The 17,788-nt window shown below is 35.9% G+C and overlaps 1 protein-coding gene across 1 annotated transcript in view; it reads left to right on the top strand.

The window, feature by feature from the left end:
- si:ch211-66e2.5 (hemicentin-1) overlaps nt 1-13,621 on the top strand; it is a 29,963-nt gene extending 16,342 nt beyond the window's left edge. Inside the window, exons 9-14 of the mRNA XM_058768074.1 lie at nt 49-378; nt 636-869; nt 8,005-8,289; nt 9,775-10,107; nt 10,196-10,447; nt 13,317-13,621. Of these exons, the coding sequence (XP_058624057.1) occupies nt 49-378; nt 636-869; nt 8,005-8,289; nt 9,775-10,107; nt 10,196-10,447; nt 13,317-13,324 (1,442 nt within the window). The 3' untranslated portion in view covers nt 13,325-13,621. The remainder of the gene's footprint in view (nt 1-48; nt 379-635; nt 870-8,004; nt 8,290-9,774; nt 10,108-10,195; nt 10,448-13,316) is intronic.
- The last annotated feature ends 4,167 nt before the right edge of the window (nt 13,622-17,788 follow it).

The raw sequence follows: 17,788 nt of genomic DNA, 5'->3' as shown, positions 1-17,788 counted from the left end.
GTACATTCATCACAGCAGATTTCAGAGTGTGTAAATCTTGCTCCACAGAGACTCCAGACAGTGTGTCCATCAGCACTGTGGATCACAGCGGACCAATGATGGAGGGAGAGCAGTATAAGCTCCAGTGTGACATTTACAATGTGGCTCCTGTTCAGGATCTCACTGTCAAATGGTACAAAGGACAGACTCTGCTGAATCAACCCACCTTCACTGACACTAGCAAGACTCCAGTGAATGAAACCGTCACACTCCAGATCCGTCCAGACAGAGATGATGATGGAGCTCAATACCGGTGTGAAGCAGAGCTGGATCTGGGAGCAGAAGGACCTCAACCTCATCCTAAAAGTTTATCAAAACCTCTTAATGTTGAAGTACACTGTAAGTTTATTATTGCTAAATTTGCCATTTAATTATATTTTTCTAAAGGGCCTTAGTGTGAAGGATGTGCAACTGTCCTGTTCATCACACACAGAGATCTGCATATTAATCGAGATTATTTGATCAAATATGACATATTATGAATTGAATGAACACAGATAAAAAGGTTTCAGTTGTACAGTATTTTAGTGATCTGTTAATAACAGCTGCTCATCATGATGCTGTTTTGCTGAGAAATGTATCTCTGTCCTCCTCAGATAAACCACGACACTCCAATTCAACAGAGACCATCATTAAAAAGGATGAGGTTATTCTAGATTGCACAGTGAAGGCAAACCCGGCTCCTAGGTACACATGGCGCTCAGATCATCTGGAAGAGGAGATCAGCTCCTCAGTGCTCAAGTCCTCCACACTCAGTCCAGGAAACTACACGTGCATTGCCACAAACACTCGGGGAAGCAACAGCAAAGTGTTCATCGTCAAATCTACAGGTGGGTTGAATAAAAATGATATCATCTGATTTTTTTTTTTTTTAACGAAATTGCAGTAATTATTATTTTGTTTATATTTGAATAAGGTTTCATGAATGTTAATTTAGATATTTCAAATTTGCATTATGTATTTTTTTGAACGTGTTATTTTGCTCTCATTAATGAGTGCACATTTGAGACATTATCTGATGACTTGAATACTTTGTGCATATTTATGTTTTGGGTTTTTTCTAAATGTTGGTTTGGGTGTTTCTTATTTTACACATTGTGTTCGATTTCTGTGTAAAACCAGAGTCACTCTTTTATACACCCTTAAAAAATAAGGTTCTTTATTGGCATCGTTGGTTTCACAAAGAACCTTTAACATCCATAGAATCTTTCCATTCCACTAAAGGTTCTTTCTGGAAAAGGTTTCTATAGATTTTAAAAATTTTCTTCATGAAAACAGTTCATTTTCAGTTTTAGGAACTTTTGTGGAACCAAGAATGGTTCTTCTATGGCACCACTGGGAAACCCCCCTTTTGGGACCTGTATTTTTAAAGAGTGTATCTGTAGACAGAGATTCAGCATTGAAAACTCTTGAGTGTTTTGCATCATTAACACTGCTTTTCTTCCACAGGTATTCGTCCCACATTCTGGACTGTTCTTACTTTTTTCCAGTTGTCGGTTGCATTGATTATTGTCATGTAATTAATAGTCACACAGCAGAGATAGTCACAGTATTGTATTTTCTTTCTTTCTACTCTGCTGGGAATTCATGAAAATGTGTTGACTTGTAATGGTTCATCAGTATCATGCATATGAAGTCAGTCATGACTACAACACGTCACATTTATTTATAAATAAATTCCTGCCTTTAGATGTTAGCATGAAATTAACATCTGACAATAACTGGTAAGTGTATTTTCACGAATGTTCATTTGGATTTTTTATTTTACTTTTCTTCTACGTTTGTCCTCACTGCTGTATGACAAATTCATTTTACAGAACAAATATTCCATTTTGTCTCCCAATTAAAATGAGGGTATATAAAGTTGCAAGTTTGAAAACATTACAATATTGCATTAGTAATCTAGTTTAAGGTTTGTCACCCTGTAACACGGCATTTAGAAGGTATTTAGCATATATGTGTATTCGCTGCACTGTGTATTCACTGCACAGAGCAGCTTTTAAATTTCCTCTGTATTCGGTGTGAATGTGAGCTGAGCATAGGATGAGCACGCAGACTGCACAGGGTGTCGACTACCAAGGGGGATAACTCATTTCCCTCAGCCCCCTCCTCCGAAAGCTTTTTCCCCCATGTACATCCTTTTGGCTAGTGGCAGCCCTATAGGATGTTTTGGAAAACACAATATGTATTTTACATGGTTGAACAACAGCAAAATAAATGTTGACTTCTTTGGCTTTGATTTTCTTCTTTTTTTCTTTTTCTTTTTTTTTTCAGTTTCAGTTTGTTAGGGGAAATGTGCTTGATGAGTATCAGTGGAAACTGTGACAGGGTGGAGCTTCAAAATGCCTTCAACCAGAGTGTGAATTTGACACATTTCACAATGTGGTGTGAAATGTGTGGGTGGGCTCTTTTGACTTGGGTCAGTAAACAACCACCCTGAACACCTGAGCCTAAAAACAAACCTAGTTTACTTTATACAACATGATCTCACAGAATTCCGTGTAATGACCACGGACTTAACCCCGAATCTGTGGTGGCATCACGGAATCACCGAAAATTCCGTGATGGGCTCACAGAAGTGATACCAATGTAAGTCAGTGACAGGCATCAGCCGTGCTCCACGCACGGAAACCCTTAGCATCAACATGCCGACGCGATATACTGGGAAATTTATCGTCATCATTATTGTTCAGAAATGGGTAGGTTTAGGGTAGGGGTGGGGTCAGGTACTCCAGTGAAAGTATAAATTTATATACAAAATATAACTGCATCGAGTCACTCTTTTTACGTGGTCCGATGCAGGGGCGGATCTAGAAAATAATATTTAGGGTGGCAAAGGGGTGGCATGGGGTCTATGAGGGGTGGCAACACCAAAGCATGCAAAGATTTTGGGGATTTATTGTCTGACGTGCACAGTTATGTTCACAAATATTGCATTACCATTAAGTAATCATCTATACTGTTTAAAATGAAAAATAAATAACAACATTTCAATATCCATCATGGCACCAAGTCAATACACAATATGAAAAACTTCAACAGGTTATAAATGTTTCTGAGCTTGTATAATTAAAGAAGACATTCTGTTATTACCAGAGGTGGGAATGTCTGTAATCACCCAGAACACTATCAATAGTCTAGCAACACCCCAGCAACTGCATAGCAAAAGCCTAGCAACCATCCAGAATATCCTAGCAACCAACTAGCAACACTTTAGCAAACATCTAGAACATCTAACTGACCAAACTATTTATGTTTCTTAAACAAGACTTTAAGACAAGCCAGCATAAAATTGTCTTTCAAACTTTTCAATCTAGTTATTACAGGTAGCCTATTCTTAAATGCTTACAAACAATTAAAATACACAGATGACTTTCCTGCCCAGTGAACACTCATGAGATCAATAACACTTAACAAAAAGCTCTTATTAGGATTCAATTATTTTTGCAGCTCAATCATGTCTATTACAGTATACAACATAAATTAAATTACAGATAATAATAATAATTCAGCAATTAACTTTTGGGAACGGATAATTTTCATTTTACTACTGGAAAGTAATCTTGCAGTAGATGAAAAACACTAGAAAAGTTAAAATACCAAAGAATTGTATATGAACTTGGTATGCACCACAATACAGTACAGTACAAAATAAAATAAAATAAAGTAAATTCAGCATCCTCTGCACATTTGGTCAAATTTCATTACAGTGTACAGTACTATAGCAGTTTCCTGGTCTCCTGACACAAGACTATATCTCTAGGCAGTCATTTCTCAGTTCTGCAAACATGCAGTACACATAAAAGATGGTTACAGATAAAATTTGACAGTCACACGTTTGAAGGTGTACAACATGTGCTAGAGTTTACTGTACATATAGAAGAGTGAAATTTCCATCATGTACTGGTACTGTACTGTAATTATATTGAATGTGTAAGTATAAAACCCATGTATATTATTCGGTCAGGTCTCTCCGTTGTTAGGATGCAGAGATTCTGATTGCTGTCATCAGTTTTGCTGCCTAATCTCATTGTTAAACTTTTTGAGAAATGTGTCTTTGTTTTGAGAACTGAATTAATGGTTTGGGAAAATGGGCCAACTAAAATCAGTTATATTAAATTAACAATAGAGAAAACTGCAATACAAGATTCTTACCTAACTCTGCTATTAGTTTTCGTGATCGGCTCATGTTATTGTTTCGTCCGATACGGCAGAAAGGCCTCTATATCCATGATGAAAGTGGCGCGAGCGGTCGGAGAATCGGATCACCAAACAATTACGGGATGAATCTCAGACATATCCGGACGGGATTAGATTTCTCAGAGGACTTCTGAATAAACCGAGAAGCAGTATCTGATACACGAACAAATGGGCTGCGCTTTGTATTTTTGACTAAAAAAGAACCGGTTCTTAAGAGTCATTTGTTAATGAAGCCGACTACACTGGGCGCGCTGCGTGCGCGTGCAACCATCGCGCGCGGTCATCGCCGAGGCTGAAAAGTAGCACATGAAACACTGCTTACATTTATATTTTATTCTGTGATAATTCTGGGGTGGCAGGTGGGGTGGCACAGCTTTTTCTTAGGGTGGCACTTGCCACCCCGGTAGATCCGCCCCTGATGCAGCTCTGGTGTTGAACCAGTGAATCCGTGCATGGACCACGGCTGATGCCTTCTGTGAGCACATCACGGAATTTTCGGCGATTCCGTGATGCCACCACAGATTCGGGGTTAATTAAGTCCGTGAACATTACACGGAATTCTGTGAGATCAGGTTGACTTTATAATGTGTCAATATTAAGAACATGAATTAGGGCTGAAACGATTCCTCCAGTAATTCGAGTAACTCGAATACAAAAAATCATCGAGGCAAATTCTTGTGCTTCAGAAGAATCGTTTTAGTCTATTTACTAGGGATGCACTGAATTTTCGGCCGCCGAAAATGTATGCCGCGCCGCACAGCAGTGTTCAGGTTTCACTCCCATCACTGCCGCGTGACGCTCCGATATTCCGCTCTATCACTGTGCATTCTGCTCATTTACCGCTCATTCACCGGAAAAGCTAAGTCCGCTCAAATAACGCGTGATAAGAAATTTCTATGTAGTATACTTGTTCCTGTTTGCAGTAGCGTTACTGTAGTACAGCTGTACTGGGCAACGCTGGTAAAATCTCCTTCACTGATCTGCTCCCCTCACATGCGCTGATAATAATAGCTTTGCCAGGGTTTTTATATTTTTAAAGGTTTACTTGATATTTCTGTACACAAAATCATCATTTCTATTCATTTCCCACTGATTTACGCGATCTGATGAGCATTAACTCATATTACGCGATTATACTCTGTATGAATGGATGGCAGAGACGCGCGTTTTTGTGTGCACAATGCACAAGATCAGGAAAAACCCTGTTTGCAGGACTATACATTATTTGGATAATTAGTCAAAAACAACAACAACAACAGTTATGTCTGATTCTGTTGCATAGAACTGAATAAAAAATAATACATTGATATTTAATATATGTTTTCTGTCCAATTTTCTTTCAATAAAAGTGTGGTTATTTTATTGGCTTGTGTTTTTTTAATTCTGTGTCATTAAAATTGAGTTAAATTAAAAAGTCTTACAAAACTACTTTATATTATTGAATAAAATAAATAATTATTACAAAGCAGTTTCGGTTTTCGACCACGCACATCCAGAATTCTCGGTTCGGCCCAGAATTTTCATTTCGGTGCATCCCTGTAACTGCATAGAGTGCACTGTGTTTGCACACACACCAGTATGCAGAGAGACATTTAAGAGGGTTTATTCTCCAAATAACTTTAAATTCATGTTGCTGAAAAATGTGTTAATAAATGTTGTGTGTATGGACTCTTGTTTTTGTTCCACGTTAGCTTCCTGCCCACTAATATTTGCCTCTTACAAAAGCCACAAAGCCTTCTAAGAAAAGGCTTATGTCATGCCTGAGCTGTAGTTAGGCTGAAACTTGAAAGTTAAGTTGCACAATGTTTAGGTTTTATTATTATTTTTTATTACTATTATTTTGATTTATGTCTTAGTTTTAGGTTGTACTATGTTTACCTTTTTTAAAGTAATTTGAAATTGATTTTTATATTTTTATATATTTGTATTTTGAATGTAATACGGCAATTAAATGCACTAAATGGGTTTAGTTTTATTAATATATGCAATTTCAGCAATAAAAATGTAAATTTTTCTAAAAAGGAAACAAATTACTTGTTCATTTTAAGAGACCTGTCTTATTTTCTCTTGTATATTTAGTATTGCTCTTTAATAAAGAAAAAGTTCTTCTTATCCGATTACTTGATTAATCGATAGAATATTTACTAAAATATTCGATAGCTACAGCCCTAACATGAATAAATTACTAACATCTGGATAGCTGCATGAATGTCAAGAATCGGTCACACTTTATATTAGGTGGCCTTAACTATGTACTTCCATAAAACAATAAGTACATTGTAGTTATTATGTTCATATTGTATTGCAAAACACTTTTGCTGCTATTTAGGTGAAAAAAGGGTATGGTTAGGGACAGGTTTGGTGGTTTGGGTGGGTCAAGGTGTAAGGGATGGGTCAACAGTGTAATTATAAATGTAATCACAGATATCAACTACAGATTGAATCACTTTTTCTTTTTTTAAATAAGTACAACATAAAAACATGTAGTGCATTGTACCAGATGATTAATTTAAGTGTAAGTACATTGTAGTTAAGGCCACCTAATATAAAGTGGGACCCTTGAATCTTTCTAAGTCACTGTGGTGTGTATCACACCCAAGGAAGTAGGGGAACACATCAATTCTAATCCTTATGTTTTTTAAATGAAGTCTTCTTTGTGTCTCTTTTGTGTGTTTAACACAGTGACCTGTGTGACTTCAGTCTGCCAAAACCTCTGTGAGTGAGTGTTGGCATAGCAACCTCGCTGCAGCGAAGCATTTTAAGACAGCTATAGCTGGAGCTCAGTAGCTCTTAACTCGTATAAGCTAATTTAATAATTAATGAAACGGTATGCGGAAATAGTGAAATAATGAAAATTAAATGTGCACAATCAGTTAAAATATAGTTTATGTGTGATGTATGCGGTGATCCACAAAAACAATAAACATGAGCCATTTAACTACTCATTGCAATTAGCAACTAAAGTTGAAAGATAAAAAGGATTATACAATTAAAGAGACATTCTAATGTGGTAATGCTTCAGTACGCTAGAGATATAAAAAAAGATTTTCACAAGATACATAGGAGAGGATGAGAAATACTGAGGTGCGAGCAGAGGGAGAGCTGATTGTAATGAGGCCCACTGCTTCAATCCCCCTCCAGGCCCTTCAGTACAAGGCTTTTGTTGGCTGTCACTGTTCACTGTTTTTAGTTGCCAAGCAAGACCGAGTCGGAATTCCTTTCGCCTCTGTGTGCGGACTATAGCAGATTTCAACCATTTTCATCAAAATGAAAAACAATCTCTTTTGCTTTCTCGGCCTGTCCATTATCGGAATAGGTAAGATGTTTCTCTGTGAAAGTAACGCTAGTTGTTTAGTAATATTTCAAGTTAAGTTGAGAGTAAACAATTATGAGGTGCATATCTGTTAACACTTGCCAACTTCCCATGAAAACCAACTGAACTTAACTGTAATGTTTCTGGAAGTTTGTAAAGTTCATTCAACACATTTTTACATTGGTCATTATAAAAGTATTTCTTAGAAGAAAGAAACTTTGGCTTATTGCACAATAATTGTTTTCAAATAGCATTTACATTTTCTATATATGGCATATTACACTCTAAAAAAAAAAAAAGCTGGGTTGTTTCAACCGAACTTTGGGTCAAATATGGACTAACCCAACTTTTGGGTCAAAAATTGAATGCAAAAATTCAACCCAACAGCTGGGTTAGTCCATATTTGACCCAAAATATGAAACAACCCAGCATTTTGTGATATTGATGATTCTGATTCACACCTCCTACAGTGTCAGCTGACAGTTGCTCGCTAGAGATATCTCCCTCCAGAGTAGTGGTGAAATTTGGGGATCCGGTGTCGGTCAGCTGTGTGGCCTCTCGTCCAGTACGCGTGCTGGGATGGGAATCGGTCATTGCCGCATCGCACACTCAGAACGACCTCAGCGTTCAGTGGCGGGTGGACAGTTTGACTGACTGGATTGAGGAACCAATCTGCTATGGTGTTTTTTTCACTGCACCCAGACAGTGTGAGGAAAAACTCAACCTGGTTCTATACAGTAAGTACATATTCTGCATCCCTTACTAACTATTAATAAGCAGCAGATTAAGAGTTTATTGAGGCACAAGTCAAGTTAATGGCAGATTATCCATTCTTAAAGACATGGTTTCTTACATATTATAAGCTTTGGCATTTCATCACATAACCAGCCTCATATGTGTGGCTTTTCTGGCTTGGTGAAATTGTTTGGTATGGTCACATTGGCAGGCTATTGCATTTGCGATACGAGTCCCATGAAACACAAGGCAGCATGTGACTTGTAGAAACTAACTAAAATGGCATGGTCATGACATGCTCTACTATTTGAGCTACAGGAAAGCCTGTCCTTTGTGATAGAGATGAGTTTAAAGAGGGGCAATTGGGTCTTGTTGACAAATTCCATGAAAGCTTGGAAAATATCTTCACCTCTAGTGTGTCCTTTCAATGACAAAATGGTGAGCAGTTCTTCTTTTGCACCCATGTCTCCAAAAAGCATTCTAATGAAAACACATAGCTGTGCCACATCCACAACATCAGTCAACATTCACACTGTTCAGTATCCTTCCTTAACTGCTCCTCGACATCCTCTGACTGGTCGACCGCGATCGACTGGTTGGGCACCCCTGGAGTAGGGTGTGCATTATTTTCAGCATATTAATGGTTCAGCACCAGTCACCAGACATTTCATTTCTGAAACATAAAACATCCAATGTGATAAAGCATTTCCAGATTAAAGTTCTGTTTCAGATAAAACGGAAGTTTTAATGCCACTCATTGCACATTTTACTTTGAAAATGTTAAGAATAGTGCTGTCAAACGATTAATCGCATCCAAAATAAAAGTGTTTGTTTCCATATGTGTACTGTGTATATTTATTATGTATATATAAATACACACACATGCGTGTATATATTTCTGAAAAAAATTATGTTTAAATATTAAATATATTTATTTATAATATAAATTATATGAATATAAATATAGACATGTAAATCTTTTCAAAATACATACTGTATGCATGTACTTTTATATATACATAATAAATATACACAGAACACACACATATATTATGCAAACAAAAACTTTTATTTTGGATGCGATTAATCGTTTAACAGCACTAGTTAAGAAACATGCAACAAGCAATGTAATGTGCCACACAGTCTGTGTGGCAGCATTTTTAAATGAACATGAGCAGAATTTAGATTTCGAGAGATCTGGGGAAAGATCATCAGGGAATAATGAGGGAAAGTAAACAACGGCACAGTTGTCATTTTGGTATAAACTATACTTTTGGTTACCAAGTAGCTTTTAACATGGTTACACACACTGGTAAAACAGGTCGACCTGCAACAATAACCAGCTTGTGCCAGAAACAGACTAGCACTAACAATCTAAAACAAAACCACTTTGGTATTTAAGCTGGTCCAAACTGGTCTAAACTAATATGTTTTTTGAGTACCTCCATTAAATGCCTTTGTTTATATTTGCAATTGTCTTCACGCAGAGAAACCAGACAGTGTGTCCATAAGTTTAGTGAATCACAGCAGTCCAGTGGTGGAAGGAAGAGAGTACCAGCTACAGTGTGAGGTGCAGAACGTCGCACCTGTCCAGTACCTTGTTTTACGATGGTACAGAGGAAAAACTGAGGTTTACAACCACTCGTTCTCAGAGTTATCCCCTGCAACACCGGTCCAGGTGTCCTCCACCTTGCTGATTGTCCCAAACAGAGCTGATAATGGAGCTCAATACAGGTGTGAAGCACAGCTGGAACTGGGAGCAGAAGGACCTCAACCTCCTCCAACAGTTCAGTCTGAAGTTCTCAACATTGCTGTTCAATGTAGGTGAATAAAGTCAACAATACCCAAATAGTGAAGACATTTTATAGCTATTAATGTTAAATCTTTGTTCATTTTTGTTTTCATCAGACCCGCCGGACTTCCGCAGTCCAGAGGAAGAGATGCTGGACATCAGTGAAGATAGTGAAACGGTGCTGGATTGTACTGCGGAGGGTAACCCACCTCCTGTGTATGTCTGGACCTCCTCAAACCTTCAGGACAAGGCTGATAATCAGCCTGTTTTGAGAGCTGCACCTTTGAGCCCAGGAGTATATACATGCACTGCGTCCAATATCCTGGGGAAAAAGAGCAAACAGTTTATCATCAAGCACAAATCCAAAGGTGAGAGCAATAAAACACCAGAAATGTAAATATTCATGTATTTTCTTTGTCTTTTGAATCAAGACAACATGATGCACTTAGTTACTTGAGTTCTCTCTTAAAGGGATAGTTCACCCAAAAATGAAAATTCTGTCATTAATTACTCATGTCGTTCCAAACCTGTAAGACCTTCGTTCATCTTCAGAACACAAATTAAGATATTTTTGATGAATTCTGAGAGCTCTCTGACCCTCTCATAGACAGCAAGGATCCTTACACAATCAAGGCACAGAAACGCATAAGGAGATCGGTAAAATAATTCATGTGTCATCAGGGGTTCAACCGTAAGAAAAAAGAAATAATGACTTTATTCAAGAGTTCTTCTCCTCCGTGTCACCCTATAGTGCCATTTTGTTGAGTATACACTGAAAGCAAACAAAGTATGCTGTTCTGTTGTCAGCTGCCCCACGCGGATACGTAGCTTTGTAAAATTATGGTTGAACCCCTGATGTCACATGGATTATTTTAACAATCTCCTTGCTACGTTTCTGGGCCTTGATCGTGTTAATTCCATTGCTGTCTATGGGAGGGTCAGAGTTAATATCTTAATTTGTGTTCTGAAGATGAACGAAGGTCTTACAGGTTTAGAACGACATGAGGGTGAGTAATTAATGACAGAATTTTCATTTTTGGGTGAACTATCCCTTTAATATCAGTCCCCGCTAATACTTGTTTGCCTAGCCAGTTTCAAAATGTTGATTCATTGTTTAGCTAATTATCATTTAGTAACACAAGAAGTTTTCAGTTGTCAGTACTTTAGTTTTACACATAGTTAAAATGAAGTTAAGCCTAAAATATTTGGCTTTGAAGAGTAAAGCATTTTAAAAAGCAAAAGATCTGAGCACACAACAGCTACAAACGTCAAAATAGGTAATTGACAAAATAACAGGAAACAATATTATCTTTTACAATAACCACATACTTTATTAATGTACTGACCCAGGCTTCCGAAGCCCTAAAACAATTTTGGCCAGTGTAGCATCGTAGTACCATTCACTGAGTTGATCCCCTCAGCGTACAGATACTCCCAAAATCAGATACTCCCAAAAGATAAGACATTCCACATATTTTGTTTCAACAGATAGCATACAAACCTTGTGAAGAAGAAGTACACTTTTGCAGGTTTAAAAGGAATACTAATGACAGAAATAGTAATCATGTTTTCAAGCACTTCTCCATTCAATGTTAATTGCAATTAAATGAAAATTCATTATAGTTTAAATTTATATTAAATAAAATTAGCTGAACTTTAGTGTTTTTTGGCTCTCTTATGTAGGACATAAGTGCATTTTTATATGTAATTTCATAATTAATTCTGTTCTCTTTGAAATATGGTTAAAGTGTACTGCAGAATGCACTAACGAGCAGTTCATGGTAAACTAAAATATACTTTAATGCCATGTCATGTATTTAAATGTAAGTGTAAGGACACATTTGGGCACTTTTTCCTAAAGCACTCCTTTTCACAAGAGTTAGTGGCATTCACGCACACCACTGTGATATACATTCCTTGTGTTGTGCTTGTACTTGTTTGGTAATTGGTTTCCTGTTTCCTGTTCTGGTTTTGTAACATCTCTGTAGTTTTGTTATTGATTGCTTACCCCGATTGTCTTCCCATGTGTTCCCTGCCCACTTTAGCCCTTGTCTATGTATAACCCTTGTGTTTCCTATGTTCTTGATTCATGAGTTCTATAGTTCCTTGTACCCTGGTTCTTCTTTTCAGTTCTTCTTTTGCTTCTTCATCAGTAAAAAGTTGTGATTAGATCCTCACCTCTCTTCTCCTTTATATATGCAAAAACAAAGTCTGCTCTTCACACAAAGCTTTAAAAAAACCATTAAAGAAATAGACTAACATGCATGCTTAGAAAACAAAAAACAAAAAACATCACCATCCATTTTCACTGCAAGGAAAACAGCAGCTGGAACATTTTTCAAAATATCTGCGTTTGTGTTTAGTGGATAAAACTAAATATGTAACATTTTTGGAAAAGCTGTTCTTTAATGGCTTCCCAGAGTGAAAAAAAGAGAGAAAAAAAGCATGATAGTCGTAACAGATGTTAGTGCTTCCGTGATATCTCTCAAATATAACAGCAACAGGAAACAAAGCAAGAACAAGATTTCCTGTAAATGGTTCCCTTTCACAAGAGACCTAGTCATGACTACTTATTATTGTTAGAGATACTGCTGTAATATGAGTCCTGCATGCTTTTTATCATGCTTCATGGGTCTACATGGAAAAGAATCACATTACACTGGCTTTTAATTAAATTAAAAGTTAATGAAAAGATCCTCCTGTTTGTGTACAAATGTCTTATTTTCACAGATCTATATAAATGTGACCCTGGACGACAAAACCAGTCTTAAGTGTTAATTTTTCAAAATAAATAATAAATAAGCTTTCCATTGATGTATGGTTTGTTAGGATCAGACAATATTTGGCTGAGATACAACTATTTGAAAATCTGGAATCTGAGGGTGCAAAAAAATCAAAATATTGAGAAAAACACCTTTAAAGTTATCCAAATGAAGTTTTTGATACATTTACGGTAAGAAATTTACAAAATATCTTCATGGAACATGATCTTTACTTAATATCCTAATGATTTTTGGCATAAAAAAAAATCGATAATTTTGACCCATACAATGTATTTTTGGCTATTGCTACAAATATACCCCAGTTTTGTGCTCCAGGGTCACAAATGAGTTTTGACATGTTTGTTTTTGTGTTCTGCTAAACATAGGCAATCTCAAAACAGCAGATGACCAAATGCTTCATGAGTATTTTTATAATGCTAATCTGCAATTCACTATTAATGTGTGTGTTTTACAGGTGTTTAAGTCCAGAGACCTTGAGAACGAACCGAAGACATATAGTTCTAGATGGTACGCTCAGGACTTTCTGGACATGGGAGATCAAAATCTAGCTTGGCTCTTTGTTACATTTTAGATGTATTTTTAGGGGACTCTCTTTTCAGGGTGATTATGATTTGTTAAATATGAGAGTCAAACCTATGTGTAAAATCTTAGTAAGCTTTATTAATATTGTGTGCAAGATAATTTTAACAGAGCATTTGTATGTCCCATGACACACTGTGATGGCTCTGATATTTTAATGTTTTTGTAGATATTTACTCACACAATAATAATAATAAAGTTATGAATATAGTACAAAAGATAAAGCATGTTTGGTTAATTGAATGCTTTTTAAGACTCAAGACTGCTGTTTGGGTGGGTTTCATGATTGTTGTTGTTTGGAGATGGTAATGTTTTGTGCACTCAGCAATTCATCCTGGACAGATATGACATGTAGATGACAGGTGTATCAATATGATTTACAGACTCCTTTGCAATAATTTCTAGTCTAGTTCTGTAACCCTGGTGTTTGATTTTATAATGCAGGGGTTTGCAAACAAATGGTGGAAATTCCATTACATTGTCTTGATTGAGAAGGTCAAACAACGGCTGTATAAATACTTAGAAGAATATGAGGAAGTACCAGCAAACAGTGGTGGAAATGGCCAGAATTCACTGGGGAGACTCTAGCTTGGAAAGGGGGCTTGGAAATGATAATTTTAGATGACCTTTCGGATGTATTTAATTATAATTTATAATCTATAATAACATTTATTAACAATGTATTTAATATTTTCTCTAAACTTTCTTGTATATTTAGACAAGCACCTGCAATTCCGGCCAAATTAAAGATACGTTGTGTGTGTGAATTTGCACATATTACTTTGCAAAAATGTTTGCAGTTAGTTTTTAATATTACATTTTTGAAGACTCTATGCTTACATTTCTTTTCAGGAGCACTAGTGCTCCTACTTAAAAAAAATAATAATAATAAAATAAAAAATAGGAACAGACCTTCTGATCAATGGCAGGAGGGATTCCTGGGATTCGGAAACATTTCAACTTGGAATATACATGTTTTTCAACTAAATATGATTCAACTTCTAAATACCCCACATCATTAGGCACATATCAAACCTCCAAAAAATATTCATCATATTTTAAAATATCATATTCAAAATATCATATTTTCCCACCTCAGGCATTAAAGACCTTTTATCAATTTGAGTTTTTTTCCAGCTTTTTTTTTCTCAACCCCGTAACGGACAAAATGGGATTGGTTTAAAAAGGATTTTACACAGAAATCTTTATAAAACAAACATCTGCCTACTGCGCTTGTGTCCCTGATAACAATTTAATGATAACAAATGTAACATTTATCATCATTTTCACATTTTTATAGGACTGAAGCTAAAAATACACAAATTGTGTGTCTACAGTCTCTTTATTTTTGTAAAAAATATTTTTAATTTAAGATTTTAACTAAAACCACAATTTTATTGTTTTAGCCCTTAACATGTCAGATGGTAATCAGCAAGAAATACTTTTGTTCTTAATTGTCTTCCCTATATTTTTCTAAAAACATTAATGTGACAAGGTGTGATGGGGTTGAAGACTGTAACACATTTGAAGGGATACATTGCCTTAAATTTAAATTTTTGGCTTTCTTTCTCTCTCATATTGTCCCCTTGTTTCTGGGTCAACATATCTGCATGGCCAACATTGTCTTTCTGCTGTTTCTGTTTCTGTTTATTTCACTTTTAAAGCACACATTAATACAACTATTGTTGCCCAAGGTGCTGTACAAACAAAGTAAAACAAATAAAATCAAGAAATATACAAAAATAAATGCAAAATAAATACTAAAAATTCAATGACACCCCTCAATACCCAGTAGAATCAAAAGCCTGAGATAATAAATGAATTTTTAACCGAGTTTGAAATGTAAATATAGTTGGAGCTGCTCCAACATACAGAGGTAATGAATTCCACAGTCTAGGTGCAACTAACGAAAAGGCCCAATCACCCCTAATTTTTAATCTAGACCTAGGGATAGTTAGAAGCAGCTGATCAGAGGACCTAAGGGATCTAGTAGGCGTGTGTCGTTTAAGAAGGTCTGCAAGGTAAGGAGGTGCCAAACCATTTAATGATTTAAAAACAAACAGTAAAAGCTTAAGTTCTATTTGGAAACGTACTGGCAGCCAATGAAGGGAAAACAGAACTGGTGTGATATGCTCTCGTTTTTGAGCACCTGTCAGCATCCTAGCTGCTGCATTTTGGACTACCTGCAAATGCAACCACGCTTTCTGGCTGACTCCTATATACAGGGAATTACAATATTCAAGCCTTGAAAAAATAAAAGCATGGATGACTTTCTCAAGGTCTTTAAAAGAGAGAAATATCTTTACTTTAGCCAAAAGTCTCTGGAAAAAGCTGGATTTAATGACAGCATTTATTTGTATGTCAAATTTAAAAGCTTTATCAAATAAAACACCCAGATTTTTCACCACCATCTTATTATAAGAGGCCAGAGGGCCAAGATTAACAGTCTCACTCGGCCCAAAAATAATTATCTCTGTTTTGTTTTCATTTAGTTTGAAAAAGTTTAAGGACATCCAGTCTTTTATATCATTTAAACATTCTAAAATAGGAGTTAGAGCATTCTTGTTATTTTGTTGTAATGGTAAATATATCTGCGTATCGTCTGAATAACAGTGAAATGAAACATTATGCTTCTTAAAAATAGATCCCAAAGGGAGCATATATAGAGAAAAAAGTAATGGGGCAAGAATGGACCCTTGAGGGACGCCACAGGTGAGAGGAACTGAGGTAGATAAAAATTCACCAACATTTACTGCAAAGCTTCTATTTGATAAATACGACTTAAACCACTGAAGAACCACTCCTTGAATTCCTACATATTGCTCAAGACGAGAAACCAAGATAGTGTGGTCAACAGTATCAAACGCTGCACTAAGATCTAATAAAACTATTAGATCTTTCTGCTGCAAATGTGGGCACAATTTCTGATGTATGATTCTTGTCCACGTTTAAGTGGACATATTATGTCAAAAATTCTATTTAAAACAAAAATATGAGTTGTCATGATTTTGGAGTGTATATATTTACTGAAACCATGACTATTTTATATTTTTTCATTAACATTATTAATAAATGAAGCAAATACCTCAACCCTGTCACAAGTTTACAACCCTGTAACAATGAGAAATCCGTATATTTGTGACGGGGTTGAGTGTGACGGGGTTGTGGTTTTTCAAAATGGCCACTGCTGCTCATGTAGCATAGGAGAGTAGACCATATATGGCAGCAATAAAATAAACACATTGTATATACTTATGAATGAAAATAAAATGTTGTAAAACTAATAATTTTCCATCTTAATTTTATATGACGGGGTTGAGTTGTTAAGCTTGACAGTACCCTCCCTTACCATAACATGCCTCAAAAATATGAATAAAAAGTATGATACCACTAACCATTTTCTGCACCACTATTAAAGAGACCTGAATGAAGTCACATATGAGTGGAGACTAAATTATTATGGGCGAAGAATGGTTAGTGTGACAGGGTTGAGTTCAGACTGAGAGACATAACTTTACCTTCTGTTTTAGAAAAAAAAAAATTTCAAGAAAGGAACACAAGTAAATGCTTACATTGTTGCCAAAAATCACAGGCACTATGCACATTTTGTTAATAATTTTCTGAGTACAAACTCAGGGACATCACAGAATGCTTGGTTCAAGATAGATATAAGACATTATTTTATGCTAAAAATATAAAAATGCAATAATTATTTTTATTAATTATAATGGGCATCCCAAAGTTTTGTGAAAAGCTTCTAACAATTCATTTTGGTGAACCACCACTTTAGAAACTCTGGGGGACTGGAATATTACAGGATCCCAGGAATGACCCAGAAATGAACCTTTCTATTGATATTTGACTCCTTAAAGTTTTTTTTTTTTTTTTTTTTTCTAACTTTATTAAATGTATGTCATCTTTTGTGCCAAAAAATTTAGATTGATAAACTTTTATCAAAAAGTTTTAACTAAACAATAAATTCTATTAAAATAATAAGATATAACAATAACAATCAGGAAGAATAAGTCTCCAGTCAAATTAAATCAGCATCAACAATTCATCTTTGCATGGCACAGAAGAGCACAAATGTGGCATTAAGGAATATTTACAGAATTTAAGAAATTTTTGACAAGACTCAGAAGTGGCATCTCATAATAACAGTGATATGAGATTAATGTTTTAAATATAGAAATTTAAATGACTCAATTTATACTTTAAAAATGAAACAGAAACTGTTTCATCCCCCAAACAATTCCAGCCCTTCCTGCAAAGACAAACATTTTGCTTTCAAGGAAAAGGGTGGAGGACATTTCATTTGAAATTGCGTCATTGGAACCTACAGCTCTG

This window comes from Onychostoma macrolepis, chromosome 03 (assembly GCF_012432095.1).
Source record: "Onychostoma macrolepis isolate SWU-2019 chromosome 03, ASM1243209v1, whole genome shotgun sequence".
Classification (NCBI taxonomy): Eukaryota; Metazoa; Chordata; class Actinopteri; order Cypriniformes; family Cyprinidae; genus Onychostoma; species Onychostoma macrolepis.
The sequence above is the reverse complement of the archived record's forward strand: the minus strand, read 5'-3'. Positions and strand labels throughout refer to the sequence as shown.